General features: G+C 37.1%; 1 protein-coding gene across 1 annotated transcript; it reads right to left on the reverse strand.

Moving 5' to 3' along the window:
- Positions 1-1,615: 1,615 nt before the first annotated feature.
- Positions 1,616-15,503, reverse strand: LOC114259861 (vesicle docking protein). Its single transcript, XM_028199893.2, has 8 exons — positions 15,121-15,503; positions 14,786-14,876; positions 13,411-13,554; positions 12,208-12,357; positions 5,307-5,816; positions 3,368-4,921; positions 3,152-3,220; positions 1,616-1,900 (listed from the first exon to the last, which is right to left on the reverse strand). Exons 2-8 carry the CDS (start codon positions 14,831-14,833, stop codon positions 1,772-1,774), a joined length of 2,604 nt encoding a protein of 867 aa, XP_028055694.2. The 5' UTR covers positions 14,834-14,876; positions 15,121-15,503; the 3' UTR covers positions 1,616-1,771.
- Positions 15,504-25,782: the final 10,279 nt, after the last annotated feature.

The following is a 25,782-nucleotide window of genomic DNA, read 5'->3' on the forward strand; positions in this document are numbered from 1 at the left end:
ACATAGTAGATCGATTGAAGGATTGAACGATATACGACTAGCAGATTGATTGAAGGATATACGTACCAGAGCAGTAGGAGTGAAATAGTTGTCACCGGTAATGGAGTGGGTACAGTGGATGGATGTGCGCTTCTTCGGTAGGCGTTTGATTCGAGAATACGCTTCACAAATTTGGTCTGATACAGATAAATTGGGAATGAATTTGGGGATGTTTGAGGAAATCAGTGAGTTATAATTTAAAATTTGAGAGAAATTTGTGATTTATTTGACCTCGGTCTTGTCGTTGTTCAGTTGCTCCGAGAGTGAATCTTCCACAATGCACAAACTGCAACTCACTTAATTTGTGGGAGCTGGTGGATGCGATTTTATGGGTGGAGAGGGGGTTCACAAACATGGTTTAGATTTGAAGGTCTCAGTTCATAGAGAGGAACACGACCCGTGAAGAATCTTGAGCTGTGATCGTTCAAAGAGAGGAAGACGACTCGTGAAATTCAGCTTTAAATTTCTTTCCACATGAAGCTTTTCAGAAGTTTAGCTTTAAATTTCTTTCACGTGAAGCTTTTCAGAAATGGAGAATATCAAAGGCACAGAATATGTACCGTTGGAAGCTTTTCACTGTGGAGAAACGAAGGGAGAAATCCGCCAAACAGGAAGTGGAGATGTATTTTGAATTGTATGGTGAAATTACGATTTGAAAATTATATCCAAACATGAAGCGCAAATGGACGAGTAGGGATATATTTTGAGAATACAACCAAACACAACCTTAAATATGCGTTACACGCATTAACAAGACTATTTTTTATGAAAAATAAATTTTCTATACATAATTCAAAACAAGAATGGCAAATGGCATTTTTAAAAAGAAAATGACTCTTCGCTAATTAGTTGTAATCCAATTAGAAAGAGACAGTTGGCTTTGGTGGGTCCACTCTAAACCCACTTAAATAATTTAAATTATTCATTTTCTAAAGTTCATAAAAAAAATAATTTATATAAAAAATTAAATTAATCAGACACTAATAATTAAAGAAGAAAAAAAAGGTAAAACTAATTTTATCAGCAATAGCCTTGTCTCTAGTCCACAATGACTAGCACTGCTCTCCACGTCCAGTACGCGATGAAGACATTTTTTTTTTGTGAATTATCTTACACAGACCAAGAAAATGAGCGAAAATGGACCCATGGATCCGAAAAGCAGTGTCCGGACAAGCCCATTGCCGACTGATATGGATTTCAATAATCCGAATGAAAATTATCGCTTACAAAATGTAATTTCACCAGCACCAATAGACTAGAAAATATTCAAAATGAAGCAACAAATAGTTTTACTGCAAAACCCTGTCCAAAAACACAGGATCTTAACACCAAACAGCACACCACCAACCAGAAACTACATTTCAAAAAAAAAAAAAAAAAAAACACCCAAAATAATCTTAAACTTCTGCCAGCTTGGTTGAAGCCAGTGCTACCTGTTGGGCAAGCAATGGCTCAGAGGTGACAAGTGGGGATTCAATATTATTATCCTATCTCGACTCGCGCACATGTGCGCGCGCGCGCACACACAGTCACACACAGCATGCATCAAATAACACGACGACAAAACAGCATGATATGTATTTCTGGGTACCCTTTCATTTTTCTTCAGTCTATATTTCTTCAAAAATTCACTACAATTGTAAATTACATCTAATAGTGTAACAACTTACACAAACAGCAAAAACGGATTTTCACTTGAGTAATATTTGCAAGAAAATAATGTTGGGCAGACTCAAATGTAACTAGAGTCCCCCAAAAGCAAATCATACATGTTGTTAGGGGTTAGAAGAGTTGTTCCACCAAGAATCAGTTCTATATCAGGTCTCCCACTTTCCGACAATGCCTCCTGAGCTTCACACACCTTGAGATACAATGAGATGACAAAATTACATCATATTTCTGAAGAAAACCAAATAAAATATATTCTGCATATACATAAAATAAAAATAAAAAAGATCAGAAAATGTTATTCATGATTCGAAGACATGTTTAACTAAGAAATAATGGAAACAATATGTGTTTAAACTTTCAATCTTGCTATAAAAAAATTAAATTCTCTACAATTTTTTTCTTTTTGAAAAAAGTTGTAAATTATTTAAATTATAAATTATAAAACTAACAAGATTCATAGATCTGTCATATATGTAGAACTACTAAAATAACATCAAACTAAACGACATGCTTTGCTTTGAGAATTCTTTTTATGAATTTCTTTTGTGTTTTTCAGATTTTTATTCTGTTTCAAAATTATTTGAATAGATGAACATCATTGAGATACGTGGAAGCAAGCACTTGCAAGTAAAATTCACTTTTGGCTTCAACATGTGTAAATAAAATTTGATTCTAGATTTTTTATTTTTATTTTTATTTTTATTTTTTCTATTTTAAAAACAAATGAATGAATATATCGATGCTAATACGTAAAGTTAACACCCCCTCTACGAACTCTCATGTTAAGCAAATCCAATTTATACCATTTTCTTTGCCAAATACAGTTATAAATCCAAAACAGTCAAATTCAACATATTTACAATTACATTTAGTTCTGATATTTCTACCCATATACTGATAGTACATAATTGAGAATAATTTTTTAACAAAGATTCTAGAATGTACCGAAAACGTGGAATACCAATATGTGGGAGAACATCGGAGAAAATGACAATGTTTACGAGGCTAAGTATTGATTTGTACCTATTTAGCTTCCTTTGGACTATATTGTATTTTGTCAAATTGTAATAGACTACACTAGATCGTGACTATGTTACCAATGGACTGTGTGTTAGATAGCATGTTTTACTTATTCAATAATTCCAATATGTTGTTCCTATTATTTAGAAAATTTTCAATAAACATTTTTAAGAATATATGTATGTCTCCATTTAACAGTCTTATATGCCACAATTAAGTCACATCAAGGCTCCGAAGTGTCACTAGTTTTAACCATGAAGTGTACACGTCAAAATCTCTATGTGAGCAGTCAATAGGAGGAAAACTACTCGTTTATTTTCCACTATGGTTTGACAGAATATTTTATGCCTGAAATTGAATGAGCATGTTTTGAGAGAGAGAGAGAGAAAATAAACAAAAACATAAAGTTGCATAAGTTTACCTCAACACCATTAATGCCCCCAATTACAAATACCAAAATAACATTTTGGTCAGCAAGGCTTGGTTTTGCCTGCAGGATAAAGAATCCAAATTCAGCATAGTTATAATATTAATTAAAAACAAGAAATAAACATGTTAGCTGTTAACGAAAAAGAAAGAAACAAAAAAGGTAAGGAAGAAAACAATTATTAAAAAAAATTAGCAGATAGGGAATCACCTGTCCAAGGCCGAACCTTCCAAACCCACTTTTAAAAAGTCGCCCCACAGTAGAGGAATGGTACTCCAAACCTGGTACATCATGCTTTCCCAAGACTCTTATCAGAAGTTTATAAATCAGTCCTTTACTAGAGTAGGGATCAGCATTAAAATTAGTTTCCAAACCCAATGTTCCTCCTCTCAATGGTAAATTCCTCTTCTTCAAACTAGATAATTTGTGAAGGAATTTGAAAAGGTTATCCACCCTATCACACAACTCCAACTTCAGCTGCATGTCACCATACACTTGCTCTTTGTTAATATTTTTATCACCATCTTCATCACCCCAATTACCCCACTGATCATCATCAAAATCATCACTTAGTACTTGCGTCGGAGAATCTACCTTTGCTTCCTTTGAGTTCAATTTGTTAAAATTGGCTTCAAGGTCTTCTGTTAAATCATGGAGAAACTTCAGTTTTGCAACTCCTGGGTTCTCAAGAACTGCATCCACAATAGCTTCCTTCATGAAATGCTCTTCTTGCCAAGAAAACGGACCACCAGAACCAGATGTTGGGAAATTTTCACCAGCCAATATATATCCAGAAACCGCGAGAAGCAAAGCATCTTGGAAAGAAAGCAGCCCCTGTGAAGATTCCTTTGTCTCGGTTTTATTTCCATCTGATCCCACTAAGGCACTCTTATTGATAAGGTCACTAATTTGAGCAGCAAGGCTTTGGCTAGTGTCTCCAGCACTAACATTTAACATTTTCTCAGCACTGCTAAATGCATCCCATTTGGCAGAATATGATTCATCCAGAGCATATAATGTAGCTGCAGCTAGTTGAAGAATTCCTTTGTTTCTCATTAAAGATGACTGGCTTCTAGCCAGTGCTTCAATCAGAGGTTGCAACTCTGATTTTGTTGCAAAACCAGGACGAATTTTCACATTCACATTCACATTTTCCCGACGTAAACTTTCTTGAAGCCACTTTCTTATCAGTATGGCACCATCTTTTTTTTTTCTATCTAGTATGGCTTCCAGATAGGGTGTTCCACGGAAACTTTCTGCTGAGACAAAGGACCCAATAAGAAGCTCGCTCTCAGAATGCATAGATTTTTCACCATGAAGTTTGGAACTGAGATTAAGCAACTCTTCAATTTGAAAAGCTGTGTTGCTAGAATTCCACCCATTTAGAAAAGCTGCAATGCTTTCTAACAGTTGAAAATTAGCTGTTTTAGAATCTTCTTCCCTGAGAAACTTCATTAATGGTATCTGAACATTAAGTGGAGCACGTTGCAGGTCTCCAGGTCCTTGTTTGAGTTGGGTTTGTGAACCTTTCGTGTGGGCAGAGGATGTTGTCCGTTCCCTACGAGGCAAAGCTGAAAAAATACGATCAATGAGTGAGTCACCATGAGAGCATGGAGTAAGAAGATCAAGTGTGCGGTCAATGAGTAACAGCCCTGCTGATCGTTTCCGACGACCTACATCATAAAGACTTGACATGTCTGTCAATTGCTTCCCAACAGTTTTTGATAAATCGCCGAGGGAGTATATTTCCATTTTCAGATCCATCTACATGTTTTAGAGAAGAATTCAAGGTTGAGGTACTAGAATGAAGTATAATAATCAAGGTAAACAAAAAAATAATTTATTGCGAAGAAGGAAAACCAAAAATGAAAAGGAAAAGGCATATTTATAAGGTTAACCCTGCTGTGGTCATTGGATACATTAGACATTATAAAACAACAGAGAATTGAGACAAGGTTTTCTGAGATTCAGTTTCAACTGTAATCTGTACTACAACAATTCTGACACAAAGGTCCATGACATGTAACCATTTTGAAGCAACAATATAAATGTAAAAAACTGAATAGCTATCACTTGCAAATAGAAAAAAGTTGGTGTCAGCACTGGGAGGGGAATATGTTTAAGTTCAAGCATGTAGAACATTTGTTACCTTTGCAGCCAGATGATAAAGAAATTGTGCTGTAAGGGCAGCCCCAGGAGGGACTTCCTCGCCATCAGGAGGTGAGCCAGTACTTAATGGAGGCAACCCGGGACTAAGGGAATTCTCTTGGTCAATTGACAAGTATGCTTCAGCAACTGATCCCTCTGAAGGTAAGACAAAGACTCTGGGTGAAAAAGGACACAAGATCAAAGGGAAGTGACGCACAGAAACAACCAATTTTTGTCCTACGGCTTCTGCATGGCCTATCGGGTCTTCTTCATACGAATCTTTTGCACCTGAACCTGCTTTAAGGGGGGGAGCGTCTTCTTCAGTGGAAGTGAGTTGTGACCATCCTTCATCTTTGGAGGTCAAATTTTCCTTGGACTTGCTTTCTCCCGACTGTCTAGATTTTGCCTCACATCTTTTATGGAGCTCCTCATAATCTTGGACAAGCAAGGATTCATATTCATGAAATGCATCGGGTCCTAGAGGTGAGTCAGGATAAGTAGAGTGAGATACCTGAAATTAATAAAAATTTAGTAAGACCTTCAACCGATACAAGCAATTATATAATAAAAAATTATAGAATAACTATGACGAATGAAAAAATGGAGTTACATAACTTTTAAATGTTATAGCTATAGACATGCAATCCAATCTTTGACTCATGCTAATTAAAAAAATTAGCAACACAGGCGACTCTGTATTGAAATAACAACACAAACCTCCTCTTGATCATGTGCTTAAGTAACGTATTGAAATAACAATACAAACCTCTTCTGAATGACGACTTATATTTGATGAAGCAGAAGATCTCAAAGTTTGATCATCCATGAAGGTAGCTGACAAGGCTTCATTGGTGTCCTGAAAATACGAATATCTTACAGGGGTGCAACACGGGACAGGCCCAACCCGAGTTAGAGCTTGGGTTAAATTTCTCTAGCCTAGCCTGAATTAAATTAAATTTGAGCTTGGGCAAGGACCTACAACCCCAGCAACCCAAACCCAACTTGTGAATATTATATGAAAACCAAATATCCGTCAAAAGTTAGATGAATCTTAGCATCATTGTTAAATTAATTCTTAATCCAATATAAATCGTGTGAAAATCTGATTCTCTCTCTCCATTGAGACACCACATCTCATAATAATTTCTCTCTCCCTCCTGTAAGATTCTAAATGATAGCAATGGCAGCTCTAGTTGGAGCTTCATTCCTGGCGGTTGCAGCATACTAAATGCACCGGAAAATTCCAAAAGGAATTTTGATTGAAACACAAATTGGAAGTGTTTTTCATACAAGGAGAGAACTCCATCCAAGCATAATAAAGTCCTCATGGTTACTAAACCAACTTTGTGAACCATGACTATCCGCTGATCTATAAGAAAGTTACTAGAACCATCCAATACACTTTCAGTAAGCAAGAGATGAAGAAAAACATAAGAAATCTTCTGAACTTCACAGCTATTTTACCACATCAACAAAATACCTCAATCATACTGCTCTCCAAATATCCAACCAACTAAACGAGAATATTAAAGATCACCTTTGACCAATGGCAGAGCCAATGTAGGCCCAGGAGGGGCACATGCCTCACCTCAATTTTGTCAAGAATTACTCTTTAGCCTAAGGTTTTGAAAATGTCTTTCAATGCGCCTCCTCTAAATATTTTTCAACAAAATCGTTACAACTTTGCCATTCAATTTTTATTTTGCTGTAAAATTCCTCTATATGTAAAGGAGAATTGCAAATTAATGAAAAGGAGTGAAAATAATTGCAAAAAATATGGAGGTACAAATTGGGTCTGTGTGGTGGTGCAAGTCAGACCATAGTGTTTGCTTGCACTAGGGCACAAACCTACTTGCACCTCCTTTTTTGCAATTATTGTAGTTCTTCCCACTAATTTGCAATTCCCCCATATATCTAGAGAGAGAGTGAAAGAGTGAGAGAGAGAGATAATATGTATTATGTTATATATTCATATAGTGTAGTTTTTTTTTTCCATGTGTACTTAAATAAAATAGGACTTCTTTGCCGCCGGTAGACTTATTGCGATGTTCAAATTATTAAGATTTTGCTAAATAATGGATTGATTATTTGAATTATTAGGGGTTTTTTCCCCCCTTCTTCTTCCAATGAACTTGACAAACCATTGACTGGAACAAGGGCATAGACTGACTCCTTGTTTGCTTTACAAGGAAATCTAAGAAAGCATTTCCTTTATTGTTAAAATCCACCTACTCTCCACCTACTTTACCCACTTAAACCTACTCCACTAAACCTAACCCACTACACCACTACCACCTCACCTACTCCACTAAACCTAACCCACTACACCACTACCACCTCACCTACTCCACTAAACCTAACCCACTACACCACTACCACCTCCACTTCACCTACTCCTTACCTACTACACACTCACCCTCTTCTATATATAGGAATCATGAATCATTGTAATAGAAATCAATATATCAATCAATAATAATACATACAATTTATTCTCTCTCTTTCTCTATACATTATTTCTTACATGGTATCAGAGCTGGTTTAAAACCTAGTATTTTCGCTTCCCCGGCGGGCGGCAACCTCACCTTAGCCGCCCGCCGGACCTCAACCTATTCCGCTGATAAAATCAACAAAGATTTGTGCAACTGTAGTCATGTGTGAGGCTGATGGAGAAGAATTCTTCACCTCATATGACGAAACAGTCTGGAACTGGAAACACTGCAACATTCTGCTCTGGAATTCTGCAGCAGCTAGATTATAGCTTGGTTGAGTGCCAAGCTTTGGTTCTTCCACCCACTCTTGAACTTGCCCAGCAAAGTGTGAAGGTTCATGCTTGTGTTGGAAGGACTAGTGTGCGCGAAGATCAGCGCATTCTCTCCAGTGGGGTTCATGTTGTTGTTGGTACTCCTGGTCGTGTGTTTGACATGTTGCGGAGACAATCACTTCGCCCTGTTTACATCAAAATGTTTGTCTTGGATGAAGCTGATGAAATGCTGTCACGAGGTTTTTAAAAATCAGATCTATGATATTTTCCAGTTGCTGCCACCCAAAATCCAGGTTGGGGTGTTCTCAGTTGCTGCCACCCAAAATCCAGGTTGGGGTGTTCTCTGCCACAATGCCACCAGAGGCTCTTGAAATCACCAGGAAATTCATGAATAAGCCTGGAAAGAGAAAAAGCTCATGCTAGGATTTGCGAAGTGATTCGCTGCAGGAATTTTGGCTTTGGATGAAACCCTTACCATACTCCACTCATTCTCTCCAACTGTTCTAACTTTTTATTTTTATTATTATTATTATTATATCAAATAATCAATGCACTCATGTTCCCCACTAACAGTGTCCACTTTTGACTCAAACCATTTTCAATCCATCATTTCTCCTTCACCTTTTGCACCCCACTCACCGACTCTCTCTCCACTTTATCACATGGGTTTGTCCCTCTCTCTCCTCCATTTGATTTCAAAAATCACTTATTTTTATTTATTTTTTCCAAGTCACTTTTCCTCTTTTTTAAATACCCCACTTTATTTTGAAACAATCGCACTGATGTTTTTCATATAATCCATCTATAAATATTTTTTATCTATTTTCTTTCTCCCTTGTTTTCTTTCATTTTATTTTTATTTTTTCAACAAAACACTCCCAAAAAAAAAAAAAAAAAAAAAAAAAAAAAAAACATTTTACAAACTTGTCATTTCTTCATGCCGGGGATCAACCCCGATCAGCATTTTACACCATAAAAAAAAAATAAAAAAAAATAAAAAAAAAAAAAAAAAAAACACAAAACAAAACAAAACACAACCAACACAAATCGGAACAGTGGGATTTTTCTTCTCGCCTATTCTGCCGGTCTTTTCTTCTTGCCACCGTCTTGGGCGGCCCTTGCCGGTGTTGCCTCCGTGTTTCCCACTCCACTGGGCATGATCACTACTCCCTGCTCCTCCACTGCAGCATATGGCGGCCCTCCAAATCGGAACATAAAACTGGCCTTCCGCTTCAGCTCCTTGTTTTCCGCCTTTAGCACACTTATCTCTGCTCGCGCATCCTTATACATGCGTTGGAGCAGAGCCAGTTGGGCGTTTAACTGCTGCACCTCATTTGTCCTACTCTGCAGCCGGTTCGACAAATTTGTAACCGCAGTCATGGTTTCCACACATGACTTCAAGGTATACTGATTGGCCTCTACATCCGACTGCACCGCCATTTTTTGCTCCACCGACCGCATCGGAAAGTTCAACGGAGCAAAACCAGAGGTGTTTGGTTGAGGTTCACTGGCCACCGCACCAGTTATTTCTCTTGTGGACTCGTTCAGTTCTGGAAAGAGCGTGAGCAGACCACGGGAAGAGGAGGCCATGTTCTGGATAGCTGGACGGGAAGAAGAGGCCATGTTGCTGAGTGTTTCAGAGACGGGTTGGTTACAGAGTATTACAGAGTTTCTTTCTCAGCAAAGGAAGAGTTGTTTTCAGAGGATTTTCAGAAGTTTTTTTGTCTGCCTCAGCCTCAGCATCAACCTTGGTTAAATAGCGAGGCAGCCACGCGTATCGCGTGCCTCTTGCCACCAGACGACCTCTTGCCACCAGACGACAAAACGGGCGCGCAAGCCAAGGCGCCCACGTGCCTCGCCATCATGTCCGGCACACCTTTTGATGAATTGGGCACGCCTTTTGATGGCACGCCTTTTGACAAAATTGGGCACACCTTTTGAGGGTGCAACTTCTACAACGGTCCGACATGACCCTATAAACTGTCCCGACATTAATTTCGGTTAGCTCCTTTATGGGTCCGACAAGACTCTGTAAACTGTCCCGACATAGATTCCGGTTAGTTTCTACAAGGGTCCGACAAGACTCTGTAAACTGTCCCGACATAGATTCCGGTTAGTTTCTACAAGGGTCCGACAAGACTCTGTAAACTGTCCCGACATTGATTCCCGACATTGATTCCGGTTAGTTTCTACAAGGGTCCGACAAGACTCTGTAAACTGTCCCGACATTGATTCCGGTTAGTTTCTACAAGGGTCCAGCAAGACTCCGTAAACTGTCACAACAACTGTCACCACATTGTCTGCTACAACGGTCCGACATGACCCCATAAACTGTCTTCTACAATGGTCCGACATGACCCCATAAACTGTCTTCTACATCGGTCTGACACCGCCATCCAGTGTCCTCTACACCGTTATGACACCACCATAGAGTGTCCTCTACATGGTTATGACACCCCCATACAGTGTCCTCTACAACGTTATGACACCACCATCCAGTGTCTTCACCAATGGTCTGACACGACCATACAGTGTCTCTTATCCTCTTTTATTTTTATGTATTTTCTTATTTTGTTACTCTCTCCAAACTCAAGTTGGTTAGTTCCTATCCCCCTTGAGTTTGCGGGGGGCTGTTAAAATCCACCTACTCTCCACCTACTTTACCCACTTAAACCTACTCCACTAAACCTAACCCACTACACCACTACCACCTCACCTACTCCACTAAACCTAACCCACTACACCACTACCACCTCCACTTCACCTACTCCTTACCTACTACACACTCACCCTCTTCTATATATAGGAATCATGAATCATTGTAATAGAAATCAATATATCAATCAATAATAATACATACAATTTATTCTCTCTCTTTCTCTATACATTATTTCTTACATTTATTATGTGTAATTTTTTGACATTTTATATTTTTATTTTCATACTCTTCATACTAGAGTGTTCTCTAGCCTTGAATGTTATGATTGTATATTGTAGTGATACGAATGCCACTGGAATAGTTTTGAAACATAAATAATTTTTTTACTAAACTAAACCAAACCAAACTGAGTCTAAAATCCCAATCCAATCCAACCCTACCCAACCCAATATTTTGCCTTAGTACTACTGCCCCCTCAGCTAAAATTCTTGCTCTACCACTGCCTATGACCTCTCCACCAACCATCTTGGAAGACTTCTTTTTCCACTCATGTAAGATATTTTCCCTTCCAGCTTTGAGTGGCAAGAAAAAAATTCCTCCTGCCACAAGAAACTATAAAACTTAAGCTTGATATAGACTATGGCCCATTCATAACAACTTAACCTTTTTGGAAATTGGTTATCTAACATGGCATTGGACCTTTGCTTTCAGCAGATATAAGGTTCAAGTCTTGTTGTATCAATTTGCTGTTCCATTACAATTGTTATTTTGCACTCTACTTAGTGTGACTTAAGAACTTAAGTATTTGGGGCAATTAGTTATCTAACATGATACCTCCATGGCCTCAAATTTCTTCAAAACAATAATTAGCAAACCCAAGACCGGCAATTCTACCAGGACAATTTGATTATTTCAACATTTAACTCATAAAATTTTAAAAACAATTAAACAACATTTATGGCTCTAAGGGTCAAATTAAAGTCGAATAGAGATAAGTAGAATACTTAAATGCCCCATCACCTAAATACTATCCTAAAGGAAGATCAACAAGTTCAAATTCCTTCGGAAGGATTTTGAATACAAATTGAAGAAAGTTCTTGATTCATCGAAAGTGAGAAATAAAATACATACGCTAATCTAATTTTGGAGTGACACATCATTTGAACTTCTTTCTAGAAGGATTTGAATAAACTTTTTAGTCAAATCAACCAAAACACAAAGTGCAAAGATTCGAAAGGAAAATTAATGAGAACATATTTGTCATCTGGCATGCACAACACAAGGGATATAATTATAAGAGAATTAACACTTGAAATCTCCACTTGAAAATACCAGGTACTAGGTAGATACTACAATTCCAATACACAAACATACGCAGAAGAATGTTTTTATTAGCATAAGAAGTATGGATTGGAACACGAATAAATGAATGAAATTAATAAACTCTTAACAACCAATGCAGTAATGTTAAAGAAGCACCTCTGAGATGCATGTAAATATAGTGCAACCGCAAACATTTTGATGTGTGCTCAGGCAACGTAAAATATATCGATGTGCATCACTTAGAAGCCGTGATGTGAAGACCACAACTTTTCTTGAAGGATCTGAGTTTGAATTCCAATCTACCACCTACAGAAAAAAAGCCAATGACAAAAGCCACAAAAACTCAACTCATGCTTGAGGTTCATTAATAACAATATAAGAAATCCCAAAATCATTATGAGCACAAGATGATATGCAACATGAATGTTATGCAATTATTGCTTCCATAACTTGGTCTACTTATGTTCAAGGTTTGGTAACAAAAAGGCTAAACTAGAAGAAGAATGTTTGGATGTTTAGGAAATTAAAAGGATGACATGAAAATAGCGATGGAAAAGACCATCATAAGAATGGGGAAGGCGGTTTCTCTTCATGAGTTTGGTATGCAGGAAGGAAGGGAGGAAGAATGAAGGTCTCACCATTATACCCTCACATGTTAAGGCCATTTCTGAATGGAAAAGTCCCCTCCTTTCTGTCCTCTCTTTTCCCAACTTTAGGGTGGAAAGGAAATAAGTGGAGGCCTCAAGGGAAACTCCCCGCTCCTTATCTTTTCTTTTTTTCTTTGTTTCCTAATTCTTTTCCCTTTTCCTTTACCCTTCTTACAGACGACGGAAACTTGCCCCATCCACTCTCTTTTCCTTCTCCATTTCCCTTATTCCCACTCTTAAGGTCTTAACTCCTAGCAAGAACAGCATCAAGAAACATTTATGATCTGGTTTGGCAGGAAGAGAAAGAGGCAGCTCCTGCTTGGGTGAAAGAAAACAATATCTGGCAGTATTCTGTAGGACTTGACAGAATGTAAAGTAAAAATAATTACTAAATTAATAGTTCCACAGGTTTCCCAGTGTACACATCCTGTGGGTAATTCTTCTTCAGAGGTTTTAGAAACCTGAATAACTCCCAAAAGGCAAATCATTCCCAAGCATTGTATATAAACACTGATACATTAAGGGGATCAAAAGAAATTTTTTTTTTTTTTTTGTAAGTTAACAAGAGTCCACAGAAAATAAACAAACAAGTAAAGCAGTTTTAACAGCAGGTTCCACTGGCATTATAAATAAAAAATAAAATACAATTAAAAGTTAATAATACATCTGACAACCGGCATAATGAATATTCACACAATTAAACCTCTCTCACCATATCAAGAGAAGACATATTTTCCAAGCTGCAAACAGCATGCGCTCCAAGTTCTAGTAGCAGAGGGTATGCCCCAAGAAACTCGAAACTCTCTGTACATCCAGCATCTAAGTAGACAGTGGCACCTTCAATGTGCTCTGATATCTGAACAATTTAAAGAGGAACCTTAAAAAAAGATTCATTCAAAAGATACATGAAAGAAATTGCAAATGAAAATGCAAGGTGGTTCAGCTTCAGCCCAATAAATAAAGAACCAAATGCACAGAAGTTACATTTTCCTGAGAAAAAAAAATAATACCAATTGATGCTTGTCTATAGAGGATAATCAACGTAGGCATAACAAAGCAAGCCTGTTTGGAATTGTTCATACAGTTTACTGTTCTATCTACTCATGTCAAACCACCATCACCGCACAGAAGCACGGACACGCAACACAAATACGACACGGACATGCCGATATGTCAATTTTAAAAAAACACAGGACACGACACATGGAGAACACGCACAAAATATACGATTTTATATATTTATCATAGGTCATAGATATGAATATATCATTCAAAGATAATAAAAAAATGTAATATAACGCTTATTTTATTAATATATATATTTTTTAATTTATTATTGTATCCTAAGTTATTTAGTTTAAACTTATAATTAGTTTCATATGTGCATAATCGGTGAACACGTGCATTTAAACAATGGACATGTGTGTTCTCCAAGTGTCCGGATCTAAAAAAATTTTAAAAAATAGAACACGTTTTGACAAGTGTCGGACACGTGTCGAGAAATGTCCAACGAGTGTCGGTGTCTGACATTGACAGGACACAGAAACACCACATTCTTAGAAATATCCGTGCTTCTTAGATCAAATCCAAGATAAATCTATTCTATCCTTTCTTCTATACCACTATATAAAGCGTGGTGTAAATGCTGTCACGTATTTTACATTTTCAAAAATGTCCCTCAAACCGTCACCCCTTTCCACCCAGTAACTGTCACATCCAATATCTGTTAAAATGATTTTTCTCATTCATCAAACTTCCCACCAAGTAATGTCAGATTCAAAAACTGTTAGGATAATTTTTCTCCTTCATCAAACTGTCAAAAACTGCTAATCAGTTTTTGTCAATCATCAAACTATCTAAAAATTTAAGCACCGGTAGTTGAAAGAATAAGTGTCACACAAACTATAAGGCGAATACCAGAAGCCAAAACTGCCAAGGTTGAGCCAACAACCCAAAGGGAAAGAGGCCAATCCAAAACAAAGGAGACCCAAATTACAAGCAGTTAAGAAAGAACATAACTGGAACACAATGGGGATGCACAACATTTGGTTTCTTTCAAATTATGATGACAAGAAAGGCTTACTTACTTGTCTGATGGAGTCAAGGCAACATATGATCACATCAACCATAGCCATATCGTTACCCAACAGTACTCACCACATAGTAAAAGTCAGAAATCTGTAAAGAATCAAGCTGATCCATAAGCAATTACAAAAAATAAAAAATAAAAAACAAAAAAATTCGCCATATTAGTGGATAATAATATGCAGAATTGACAGAATCTGTGATGGTTTAAGTTAAACCCCTTTTAATTTCCGAGAAAACAGATGAAATCAACTACGAATTTTCCTGCATTTTATCAGGAACCAAACGAGGGAAGGTAAACAATAACTGAAAACAAAAGGGTTGTTGGAGATGAAACCTGAAGGTTGTCTGAGGGAGATGGAATGGTAGAGATCGAAATTGCTTTGCCGCCGGCGATTGGAGAAGACGATGGGTAGTAGCCGGAAACAGAGAGATCGGAGAGGATTTTGACGACGGCACTGCTTTGTCCGACAGTGAACTGGCGGTGGGAATAAGAACAGAGGAAAATTTGCTCCCTAATTTATGTTTATAATTAGGGTAAATTACATCAATATTATTTTCATCCCTAATTTTAATTTGTTTCAATTAAATTTCTCAATTCTATTAAATCCAATGTGGTCTGGTCTGTTTTCATAATTGAACTATTATTGAGTGGTTTATTTATGCTAAATAAAATCCATTTTAAGAAGAAAAAAAATTCTGATCAATCAATAGATGAGTAATTCCAAACAGAAAAAATAACTGTTATAAGCAAATTTTGAGATTTTGGAGAAAAAAAAAATTATAAATTGATTTAAGGCTACATTTGAGATGAGGAGATTTTAGTGAAAAAAAAAAAAAATCAACTTACACATAAAAAATTAAAGATTCTTTCTCATTTGCATATGGTTCGCAAAAAATTATTTTCGAATGCTTTACATTTTCACTTCAAACAAACTTAAATATTATGTGTGATTGGGAGATTTGATGAAAGATTTGAAAAGAAAAATGAAAAAGGTAGGCAACATGTGAATAAAATATACCTACATTTCACCTAGTTTCATACAACTTTTTCCTTTTCCTTTCCAATTCTTTCTTCAAATCTCCCAACCAAACACAACATAATCTCAGGTGGTGTTTGTTTGGAAGGATTCAATCATGGGATATGACTAATAATCCATTGTTTGATTGAAAATTTTTGCACCGGATTATGAATCCCAAATCTATGGGATTATTTTATCTCATAGGAGGACACAATCCATAGGATAACTCATCCCATGGGATTAGGTAGTAAAAGTACATTTTTGACTCTCTATTATTTAATATCTTTTTAAAAATAAAAATTATTTATACTTAATTTATTTATTAAATTATTTATATTTATTAAATTATACTTAATAAATTATTTATACTTAACAAAATTTATTTATCAAATTATTTATACTTTGTTAAATTATTTATTTTAATAATATGGTATTAATTATACTTAGTAAAGTAAAATAAAATTTAAAAATCTCCACTACAAATTAAAATAAATTTATGTAATTTTTATTAATATTATGTTTATTTAATTTTTTAAAAGTTCTAGTAAAAAAATAAAATAAAATTTATAATTCAGATTTAATATTCCTATCATTCAGTAAATAATTTAAAAGGGCAAAATAGTCTTTTGAGCATTTATCTTTCTTTATAATATCCCAAACAAACATAGGATTTAATAAAATAGTCCAATCCAGACATCTAATCTCATAACTAAACAAATATAGAATATAAATTCCATCTAACCAAATAGTCTGGAGACAATGGTGGTGTTTGGAAAGCGTGGGCGGAGGCTATTTTAGCCTCAACTATAAAAAATGCCTTTTAGCCCTTTAGACCATTGATTAAAAAATAAAAATAAAAATAAAAAATAGCTCGGCTGAAGGTTGTCACAGTGACAGTCCACTGTCACTGTGACAAGTTGGTAAATTACAATTTTACCTCTTTAGATTAATTTTGAAAAATGTGAAGTTAGGGACAAATTTGTCATTTTAACACATTTTTCAATATACCAACTCAAATAAAAATCCATCGCATCTTCCCAAACACAAAAACTAAAATAGCCTACTAAAATAGCCAAAAAAATCTCTAAAATAGCCACTTTCCAAACACCCACAATGTATCCCAAAACTAACAGTCCAGTATATTACAATTCCCCCATTATGCAATCCGTCCAAACAAACATACCTTCAGGGCAAACACTTAATGAATTTCTTCAAAATCACATTTTTATCCTTTAATTAAATTATCATTTAGGACAAATCTTTATTTTTTGGTTGGATATCAACCTTCGAATGGATCTAGGGTTTGCAAATGTTGGGTTCCTGGCCATAATTTTTTTTTGTAGAGGTTGGGATCATGGCGGAGAATGTCGTAGAGGTTAAGGTTTTGAAGAAATTGTGAGTAGCAAGGGTATATTAGGGTGGTTTAAGCTAAAGTAGGGATGGACTAAGAGTAGCGGTGGCAATGGAGGGCTAAAAGTGGTGGTGGCGTCGGCAACGGCAACGACAACGGTAGTGGCGACATTCCAAGTTTTTCGGAAGAAGAAGAATAGGTGGATGAAAAATAAATTAGGATTTTGAAAATAAAAGATAAGGGCATTGTTGGATATGTGTACTGAGAGCATTTTTATTTTTTATGTATACTTTGAGAAAATATTCATTAAGTGTGTGCCCTAGCATTAGGGTGCCTTTGATTCAAGGGATTAGAGGGGGGACTAAATACTATTTGGATTGTAATCCATTGGAAGCCATTTATCCGGCTTTTGTTTTTCTTTTAGTCCGCCGAACATAGAGTCTGACTGGATTCCTTATCCCTCATATGTGGGATTACATTGTCCCGGGGGGGTGTGGGACAGTTTTCATGGGATAACAATCTTATGAGATTAGGTGGTGAAATGACCATTTTAACATTCTACTATTTAATTATGTATCATATTTAGTAAAATTTAAATGTCTCAATTTAAAAATAAAATAAAATTATTTGATTTTTTATTGATGTTTTATTTATTTAATTTTTGAAAATAATTTTTATAGATATTTTATTGATGTTTTATTTTAAAATTTTGTTTATATTTTATTTAATTTCATTATTTAAATTTTAATAGATTTTTTATTTAATTTCATTATTTAATTATTATTATTATTTGTAAAATAAATTTATTTAAAATTTTAAATAAAAAATGACATATATTTTTATTGATATTTTATTTATTTAAATTTTTAAAAATAAATTTATTTAATTGTGTAAAAAATAAAATAAAATAAATTTTTATTTAATCTAGCTAAAAATAATTAAAATATTAAAGATGTGTTTAATATTATTATTACGAAAAATGATTGAGGGCCCGAAATGGCTTGGCTCGAATGTGGCTCGAATTTTTTTTTTTTTTTTTTTTTTTTCTGCCATTTTCGACGCAGAGGAAGCGGAGGAAGAGAGAGAGGGAGAGGGAGAGAAAGAGGGAGAGGGAGAGGGAGAGGGGTCGCCGCCGTCTCCGATCCGTCGCCGATCGCCGCGCCTCCGCCTCCGTCGCCTCCGCCTCCGTCGCCTCCGCCATGCCTCTGCTCGTCGCCTCAGCCATCGCCGATCGCCGCCTCTGCCATCGCCGATCGCCGCGCCCCCCGCCTCCGCCTCCAGCCCATTTTTTAGGCCCCCTCCAGTCCCCCTCCTCCCCCTCCCCCTCCCCCTCCTCCGTCTTCGTCTCCCCCTCCCCCTCTCCGTCTTCGTCTCCTTCTTCTGCTGGAAAAAAAAAAAAAAAAAAAAAATTAAAACCACGAAACGACGTCGTTTCGTGGTTTAGGGGCATTCGGGGCGGAGGAATTCGGGCCCTGTAGCATTGTTGTATTATTACTCAGTAAACAATTAAAAATGGTAAAACAGTCTTTTGCTCATTTATCATTATTCGGTTCGTCCAACCAAACATTAGATTCAATAAAAATAGTCATTTTCAGACATCTAATCCCATGAGAAAATAAATACAGGATACTGTAACATGCCCAGGGGGTACCCGTGCGCGTTAAACAGTTTGGACCCCTGAGATCTCTTTGATCTATTCTCACGAGTGCAATGTGAAACATAGATGAGAGTCCAGATTTGGCAACTTTTATTGAAAATCCATTTTATTACAATTTTGTCAAAAATGGACTGCGTCATCAGATCTCAGAGTCGCCACCTAATATTTATTTTGGGAAAATTAGGAAACCCATGACTCGTGCCAAGGCCACTGTTCGTCGTTACCAAGGATGCTTGGCTCGGAACCTTAGGTATGAGAGGGGAAGGTCAATAATGAGCACCCCCGCCCACCCGATCAAAGATCGGCCTTTACTAACCATGATATGAATTTTATTTTATTTATATGTTCATGTTCTGATTAGTTAATAAATCCTAAAATTTACTATGTGAAGCATACAAGTATAGACTATGTCACCCATTTTGGAACAACTTGATTTCATGTAGTTTTGAAAGAGTTTTGAAAATGTATAACTCAAATAAATTGAGTTTACAAACATGAAAATCAATATCATTCCAAATTAAGTGACACAACCTCCATCCACTGGCAATCATACAATTATATCATATAAGCAAATAGCCACATGGTAGGATGCTTAAACATAGTAAGAAAAACATACACAAACGGGATGCTAAAGCATAAAAACTTACATGTTTGACGACCCGCGAACAAGCTACAAAACAAAGTTAGTAAAACATGCATGATCTTATATACAAAATCCTAATGCAATTCACTCATGAGATGCAACTAAAGATTCAGCCTCTAAAATATGATATGTGAATCATCTCAAGAACATGAGGTAGCGCACATAGTCACATAGGAATTGATTAAATCCACAAATGCAAACTTAGCCGAATCAAGATGCATGAAACATGGATGCGAAGCATAACTATGATGAAAAATAAATATGATGTTTATGTACAAATAAAGAAAGCAAGTAAAAGAACGGGATAGAAAGAAGCGGGGCGGGGAATTATTACAACGCTCTGAATAAATTATTACAAACCAGATAAGAGAGAGAGAAAGGAATATTACAACAAAATAAAAACCTCACAAACTCTCAAAATAAAAATAAAATAAAATAAAATAAAGAAACTTCATGTGCGCCGGAAAATATTTTGCTTGACGTAGGAAGACTGCTCCGTTCTGTTCGGGGAAACTTATTTTTGCGGGAGCACTATTCATCCCGAGATACTATTCACTGTCGGAAGTTACTATTCATCATGACAATTACTATTCACCTTTCTTGATCGTTATTCATCTTACCGGGCATTTTTTCATCCGCTGTTACTATTCATCGCCGGAGGTACTATTCATCGATGGGGCCAGAGTTACTATTCACCGCCGGAAGTTACTATTTACCGCCGGAGGTTACTATTCACCACCGATCACTATTCATTTGGCGGGGTCACATCTTTTAACAAATTAGGTGGTTCGACCAACCATTTAAAGTAATAAAATTACAACAATTTATAAATAGTAAACTACAACATTTTATGTAAATTACAACAGTTTATATACAACCGTAAATTACAGTAGATAAAGTAGTAAAATTAGGTGGTTCAACCGACCATTTAAAGCGATAAAATTACAACAATTTATAAATAGTAAACTACAACCTTTTATGTAAATTACAACAGTTTATATACAATCGTAAATTACAGCAGATAAAGTAGTAAAATTAGGTGGTTCAACCGACCATTTAAAGCGATAAAAAAAAATTATGAAAAGCAATAAATAAAGTACTTAAACAAATTATATCACATTTTGAAATTAAATGAAAGTTTGCGAAAACTCACCTTTCGGGGACATGATGAATTTTCTGATTCACAAACTTTCTTTTGATTACCCTCAAGTCTGTGGAATGTGTTCTCAATTCTCAGTCAAAATTTGGAATTACAACTTTAACGGTTCCTTCTTTCTGATTCTTTTTCTCTCAATATTCCCTCGCACCAATCCCCATTTTTTTTATTCTCTCTCCCAATTTTTTCGACTCTCCTGATTTCTCCCCTGCCAAAAAATTCTTCATTCCTTCTCTGATCTTCCCCCTTTTATAGAAAATATTTGTAAGAAAAGGACAAAAGAAGAAACGGTGGTAGGAGTTGTTTTCAAAAGATGCACAGTGATTTTACTGTGCATTGCACAGTAAAATTACTATGCACTTTATAATATAATAATATATAAAATAGATTATTAGCATAAATACATGTACAAATACCCAGAAAAATATATAAAAACACACAAATACGTAAAATTAAAATACATGGACTAATAAAATATATTTTAGTAGGCGAAATATGCAACATAATTTGACCAAAGCGGGTCTAAAGGCACAGAAAACAAAAAGACGCACGATGGGAGTGTAATGAATTTTTTTTCAAAGGAGGAATAATACCCTTATATAATATAATATTATATATATACAAAAGTATGGTGCGTGGGTGAAACCAGGGTACTGAATAAATTTAATAAAATATTATATAATAATATAACATAGTATATATATATATACATATAATACATAATAAAAGGAAAGAAAATGGAGAAGGAGTCTAAAATAATTTGGCAAAAACAGGTGTAAGACTAAGATTAAAGTTTATATTCCATCTTTTTACTGAGAATTTTGTGAGATAGCATATTCCTGTTTTCATCATTGAGTAATCAAAAGAAAGCGCCCAAGTCTTAGGGCCGGTCAAAATGGGGTGTCTACAGTTGCCCCTCTTTGACAGAGCTCAAAGTCATTTCATGACGTGAGTGAATGTCAAAGCCCAAAGACGACCCTTTTGACAAGGCCGTAAGACTTGGGCAAGCAAACAAGATGCAATGCAGGTGGTTGAACCCGAAGGTTGCCTACGTATCCTTTTGCAAGGAATCAAACCAGCGTAGTTCAGGGGCAGAATGGAAATGATATGCTTAAAATGCAGTTTGAAGGTTGGACTTACACGCTTCGCGAAGCCAGTTGTTTGAAAATTCATGATTATGCAATGCAATACAATGCCATGGAGTGATGATAAAGAGATGAAGATGACAACAATGAAAAGGCAAGCTTCGTGCAAATGATATGAAACATAACAGGGGGTGCATTGCATTAAATGTGCCACAAGATCACATACAAATGTGTCACAACATAATTTTAACTGAGTGAACCAACAGCCTAACGCGTCTCACGCGAAAGGAGGAAAGATGGTGTAAACACCAGACGCACTTGATGTTTTTAACCGAGTAAACTTGTAATCCCAACGCGTTTCACGCGATAGGAGGAATGGCAGTATAACCAACAATCTCATACGGAGAGGAAGAAGGTATTAACCAAGTAGAAAATGACAATGGTGTAACCAACAGGCGTATCTCATCGTATTTTATACGAAGAGAGGGAAGGTTTTAACCAGAGAAAATGACAATGGTGTAACCAACAGGCGTATCTCAACGTATTTTATACGGAGAGAGGGAAGGTTTTAACCAGAGAAAATGACAATGGTGTAACCAACAGGCGTATCTCAACGTATTTTATACGGAGAGAGGGAAGGTTTTAACCAGAGAAAATGACAATGGTGTAACCAACAGGCGTATCTCAACGTATTTTATACGGAGAGAGGGAAGGTTTTAACCAGAGAAAATGACAATGGTGTAACCAACAGGCGTACCTAACCGTATTTTATACGGAGAGGGGGAAGGTTTTAACCAAGTAGAACAACAATGGTGTAACCAACAGGCGTATCTCAACGTATTTTATACGGAGAGGGGGAAGGTTTTAACCAAGTAGAAAATGATAATGGTGTAACCAACAGGCGTATCTCAACGTATTTTATACGAAGAGAGGGAAGGTTTTAACCAACGAGAATGATAATGGTGTAACCAACAGGCGTACCTATCCGTATTTTATACGGAGAGGGGGAAGGTTTTAACCAAGTAGAAAATGACAATGGTGTAACCAACAGGCGTACCTAACCGTATTTTATACGGAGAGGGGGAAGGTTTTAACCAAGTGAAAAATGACAATGGTGTAACCAACAGGCGTATCTCAACGTATTTTATACGGAGAGAGGGAAGGTTTTAACCATGTAAACATCACGTTTCACGTGAAAGGAGTAAAGGTGGATTCGAAATCCAAACGCGTCTCACGCAAGTGGAAGAAGGTATGGTAGAATGACAAGGGGTAACCTCTACATGTAGAAGCCACCGATACTGCTTTTCTTCGTGATCATATTCACAACTTTCCCTATTCTCCAACGGGGTGACAGACTAGTTTGGTTCAATATCCAGAATTGAGGCGCATACACGCTACCTCAACCTATGGGGCTGCCATACAGATTTCAAGCCGGGGATACACCCCTGGGTATTTAAACCAGACTTTAGTCTCGGAAATTCCAAACCTTTTGCGTTCTAGGCATCGCCATTCGAACTCTAGTTTCCACCGTCGCAGTTGGTCTCCTAGGAACTCATTGCAATCACAGGCAGGTGGCTATACCAGACCATCTGAAGTCATTCGGGCACGACAAACACCAAAGGAATTGCACCTTTAGAGGATTTAAGGTCTCCTAGACCATTCTTAGACCATTGAAGTCATTCGGGCACGACAAACACCAAAGGAATTGCACCTTTAGAGGATTTAAGGTCTCCTAGACCTAGGGAGTGCACAAGATGGTGTGATACGCAAGATAGCGCGATTAAATTGAAATTGCACAAGACAGTGCGATGGAATCGAAATTGTGCGATAGATGTTTTATTATGCGTTAGATGCACAGAATGTAAGGAGGAAAGATGGTGTAAACACCAGGCACACCTGCTGTTTTTAACCGATTTGCAATCCTAACGCGTCTCACACGAGAGGAGGATGGTTGGTGTAAACAGACAGGCTCACCTGCTATTTTTAACCGAGGTGGTGTAAACAGACAGGGTCACCTGACTGTATTTTAACCGGGGTGGTGTAAACAGACAGGGTCACCTGACTGTATTTTAACCGGGGTGGTGTAAACAGACAGACTCACCTGACTGTTTTTAACCGATTTGAGTGAATGCACAGAATAGCGTAATGAAGCACAATGCGGGTGCACAAGACAGTGCGATATGGGTGAATGCGCAAGATAGCACAATATGGGTGCACAAGACAGTGCGAGTGGGGGGTGAACAAGATAGTGCGATGTAGGGATGCACAAGATAGTGCGATTGAATTGGATGCACAAGACAGTGCGATGCCCAAGACAGGGCGATTGAATTTGATGATGCACAAGACAGTGCGATTGAATTTGATGATGCACAAGACAGTGCGATTGAATTTGATGCACAAGACAGTGCGATGCCCAAGACAGGGCGATTGAATTTGATGATGCACAAGACAGTGCGATGCCCAAGACAGGGCGATTGAATTTGATGATGCACAAGACAATGCGATGCCCAAGACAGGGCGATTGAATCTGATGCATTTATGTGGTAGGTGCATGAAGTGAGATTATTGTGCGATAGATGCACAGAATGAAAGAAGGAATTGTATGTTCGAACCAAATACCATATACATATACCATGTATAGACAAAGTACATACAAATACGACAATATACACAGACATGCATATACGGTATACATATATTCATATACAGACAAAAATACACACAGATATGTACATACGGTATACATATATACATATACAGATATGTACAAACATATACAAAGACATACGGATATATACATAGATATATACGGTATATGACAGCGTGCGTACGCAAAACACACAAAAAGAAAGGATAAACACAAAATGCATGGATACGGGGGTTCGACCCTCTGATCTTAAGCTTAGTTTCCTAGTCCTCAACCACTGAACCGAACCACTGAACCAAACCACTCTTGTGACAAAATATGCAAACAAATATATAGATATATATATATATATGTAGGCATACGAGACATATATATATATATATATAACCAAAAGAAAACAAAAGAAACATTTGTTATGGGATTCGAACCCCTGACCTCGGGCTCAGCCTTCCATCCTTCAAACATCGAATTAGACCACTAAACCTAAGCCACTCTTGTGACCAAAATGTTCAAACAAATATATATAATACATAGATATACAATATGTATACATATATGTATAAATATACAATTCTCCCGCCTCTCTCTCTGTTTTTGTCTCACTCTCTCTTCCGTCATCTTCTTCGAGCGTTGTGTCTGGCGCACGATTTCAACAATCGCGGCGCCTGATCGACAGGCTATCCAATCGTGCCCCGATTGTCAATGATCATCTCAGCCTTCCTCCCTCTTTGTCTTCTTCTTTGGCTTCATCCTCTTCTTAAGTTGAGGCCTGCGAAAGAGAGAGGCAGAGCAAAAGCTTGCAAACTTTCTCTGTCACCACTCTGCAACCTCTTTCTTTTGCATTACTCTTCTTTGCCATGGCTTCTTCACACGGTTCTCTCACTCTTTTTCCAGACCTGAACGAGTCGACGATAGAGATGACCGATTCTGACTCTCCTGAACCTCAACCACGAGCTCCTCCTCCTTCCCCTGTTTTCAACTTTCCAGCGATGTCAGTTGAACAAATCATGGCGGCACAGTCTGACATCGAGGCAAACTCATATACACTGAGGTCATGTGTGGAGACCGTGACAGCGGTCTCCAACTTGTCCCGTCGACTGCAGAACAGGACATGTGAAGTACATCGATTGAATGCACAACTCTCTCTCCTTCAACGTATGTACAAAGACGCTCGGGTAGAAATTGGTGTGCTGAAAAAACAGAACAAAGAATTGAAACGACTGACGACCTCCGTGACTCGATTCGGAGTTTCTTCGCACAACAAATTTGATGGCCGGCAAGGAATAATCTCCTTTGGAAGCTCTGCCAAGGCCAAGGCAGAGTCTTCAAAAGCTTCGAAGGAGGCGAGGCAGCTGATGGCAAAGTCAGGCAACGAAGCTGTGTGCAAATGAAGCCGGTTTGTAATCTTCTCTGCCGAGCTGCTGCTGAAAAATTGAGA

Source organism: Camellia sinensis, chromosome 8, assembly GCF_055761805.1.
Source record: "Camellia sinensis isolate YWXY chromosome 8, ASM5576180v1, whole genome shotgun sequence".
NCBI lineage: Eukaryota > Viridiplantae > Streptophyta > Magnoliopsida > Ericales > Theaceae > Camellia > Camellia sinensis.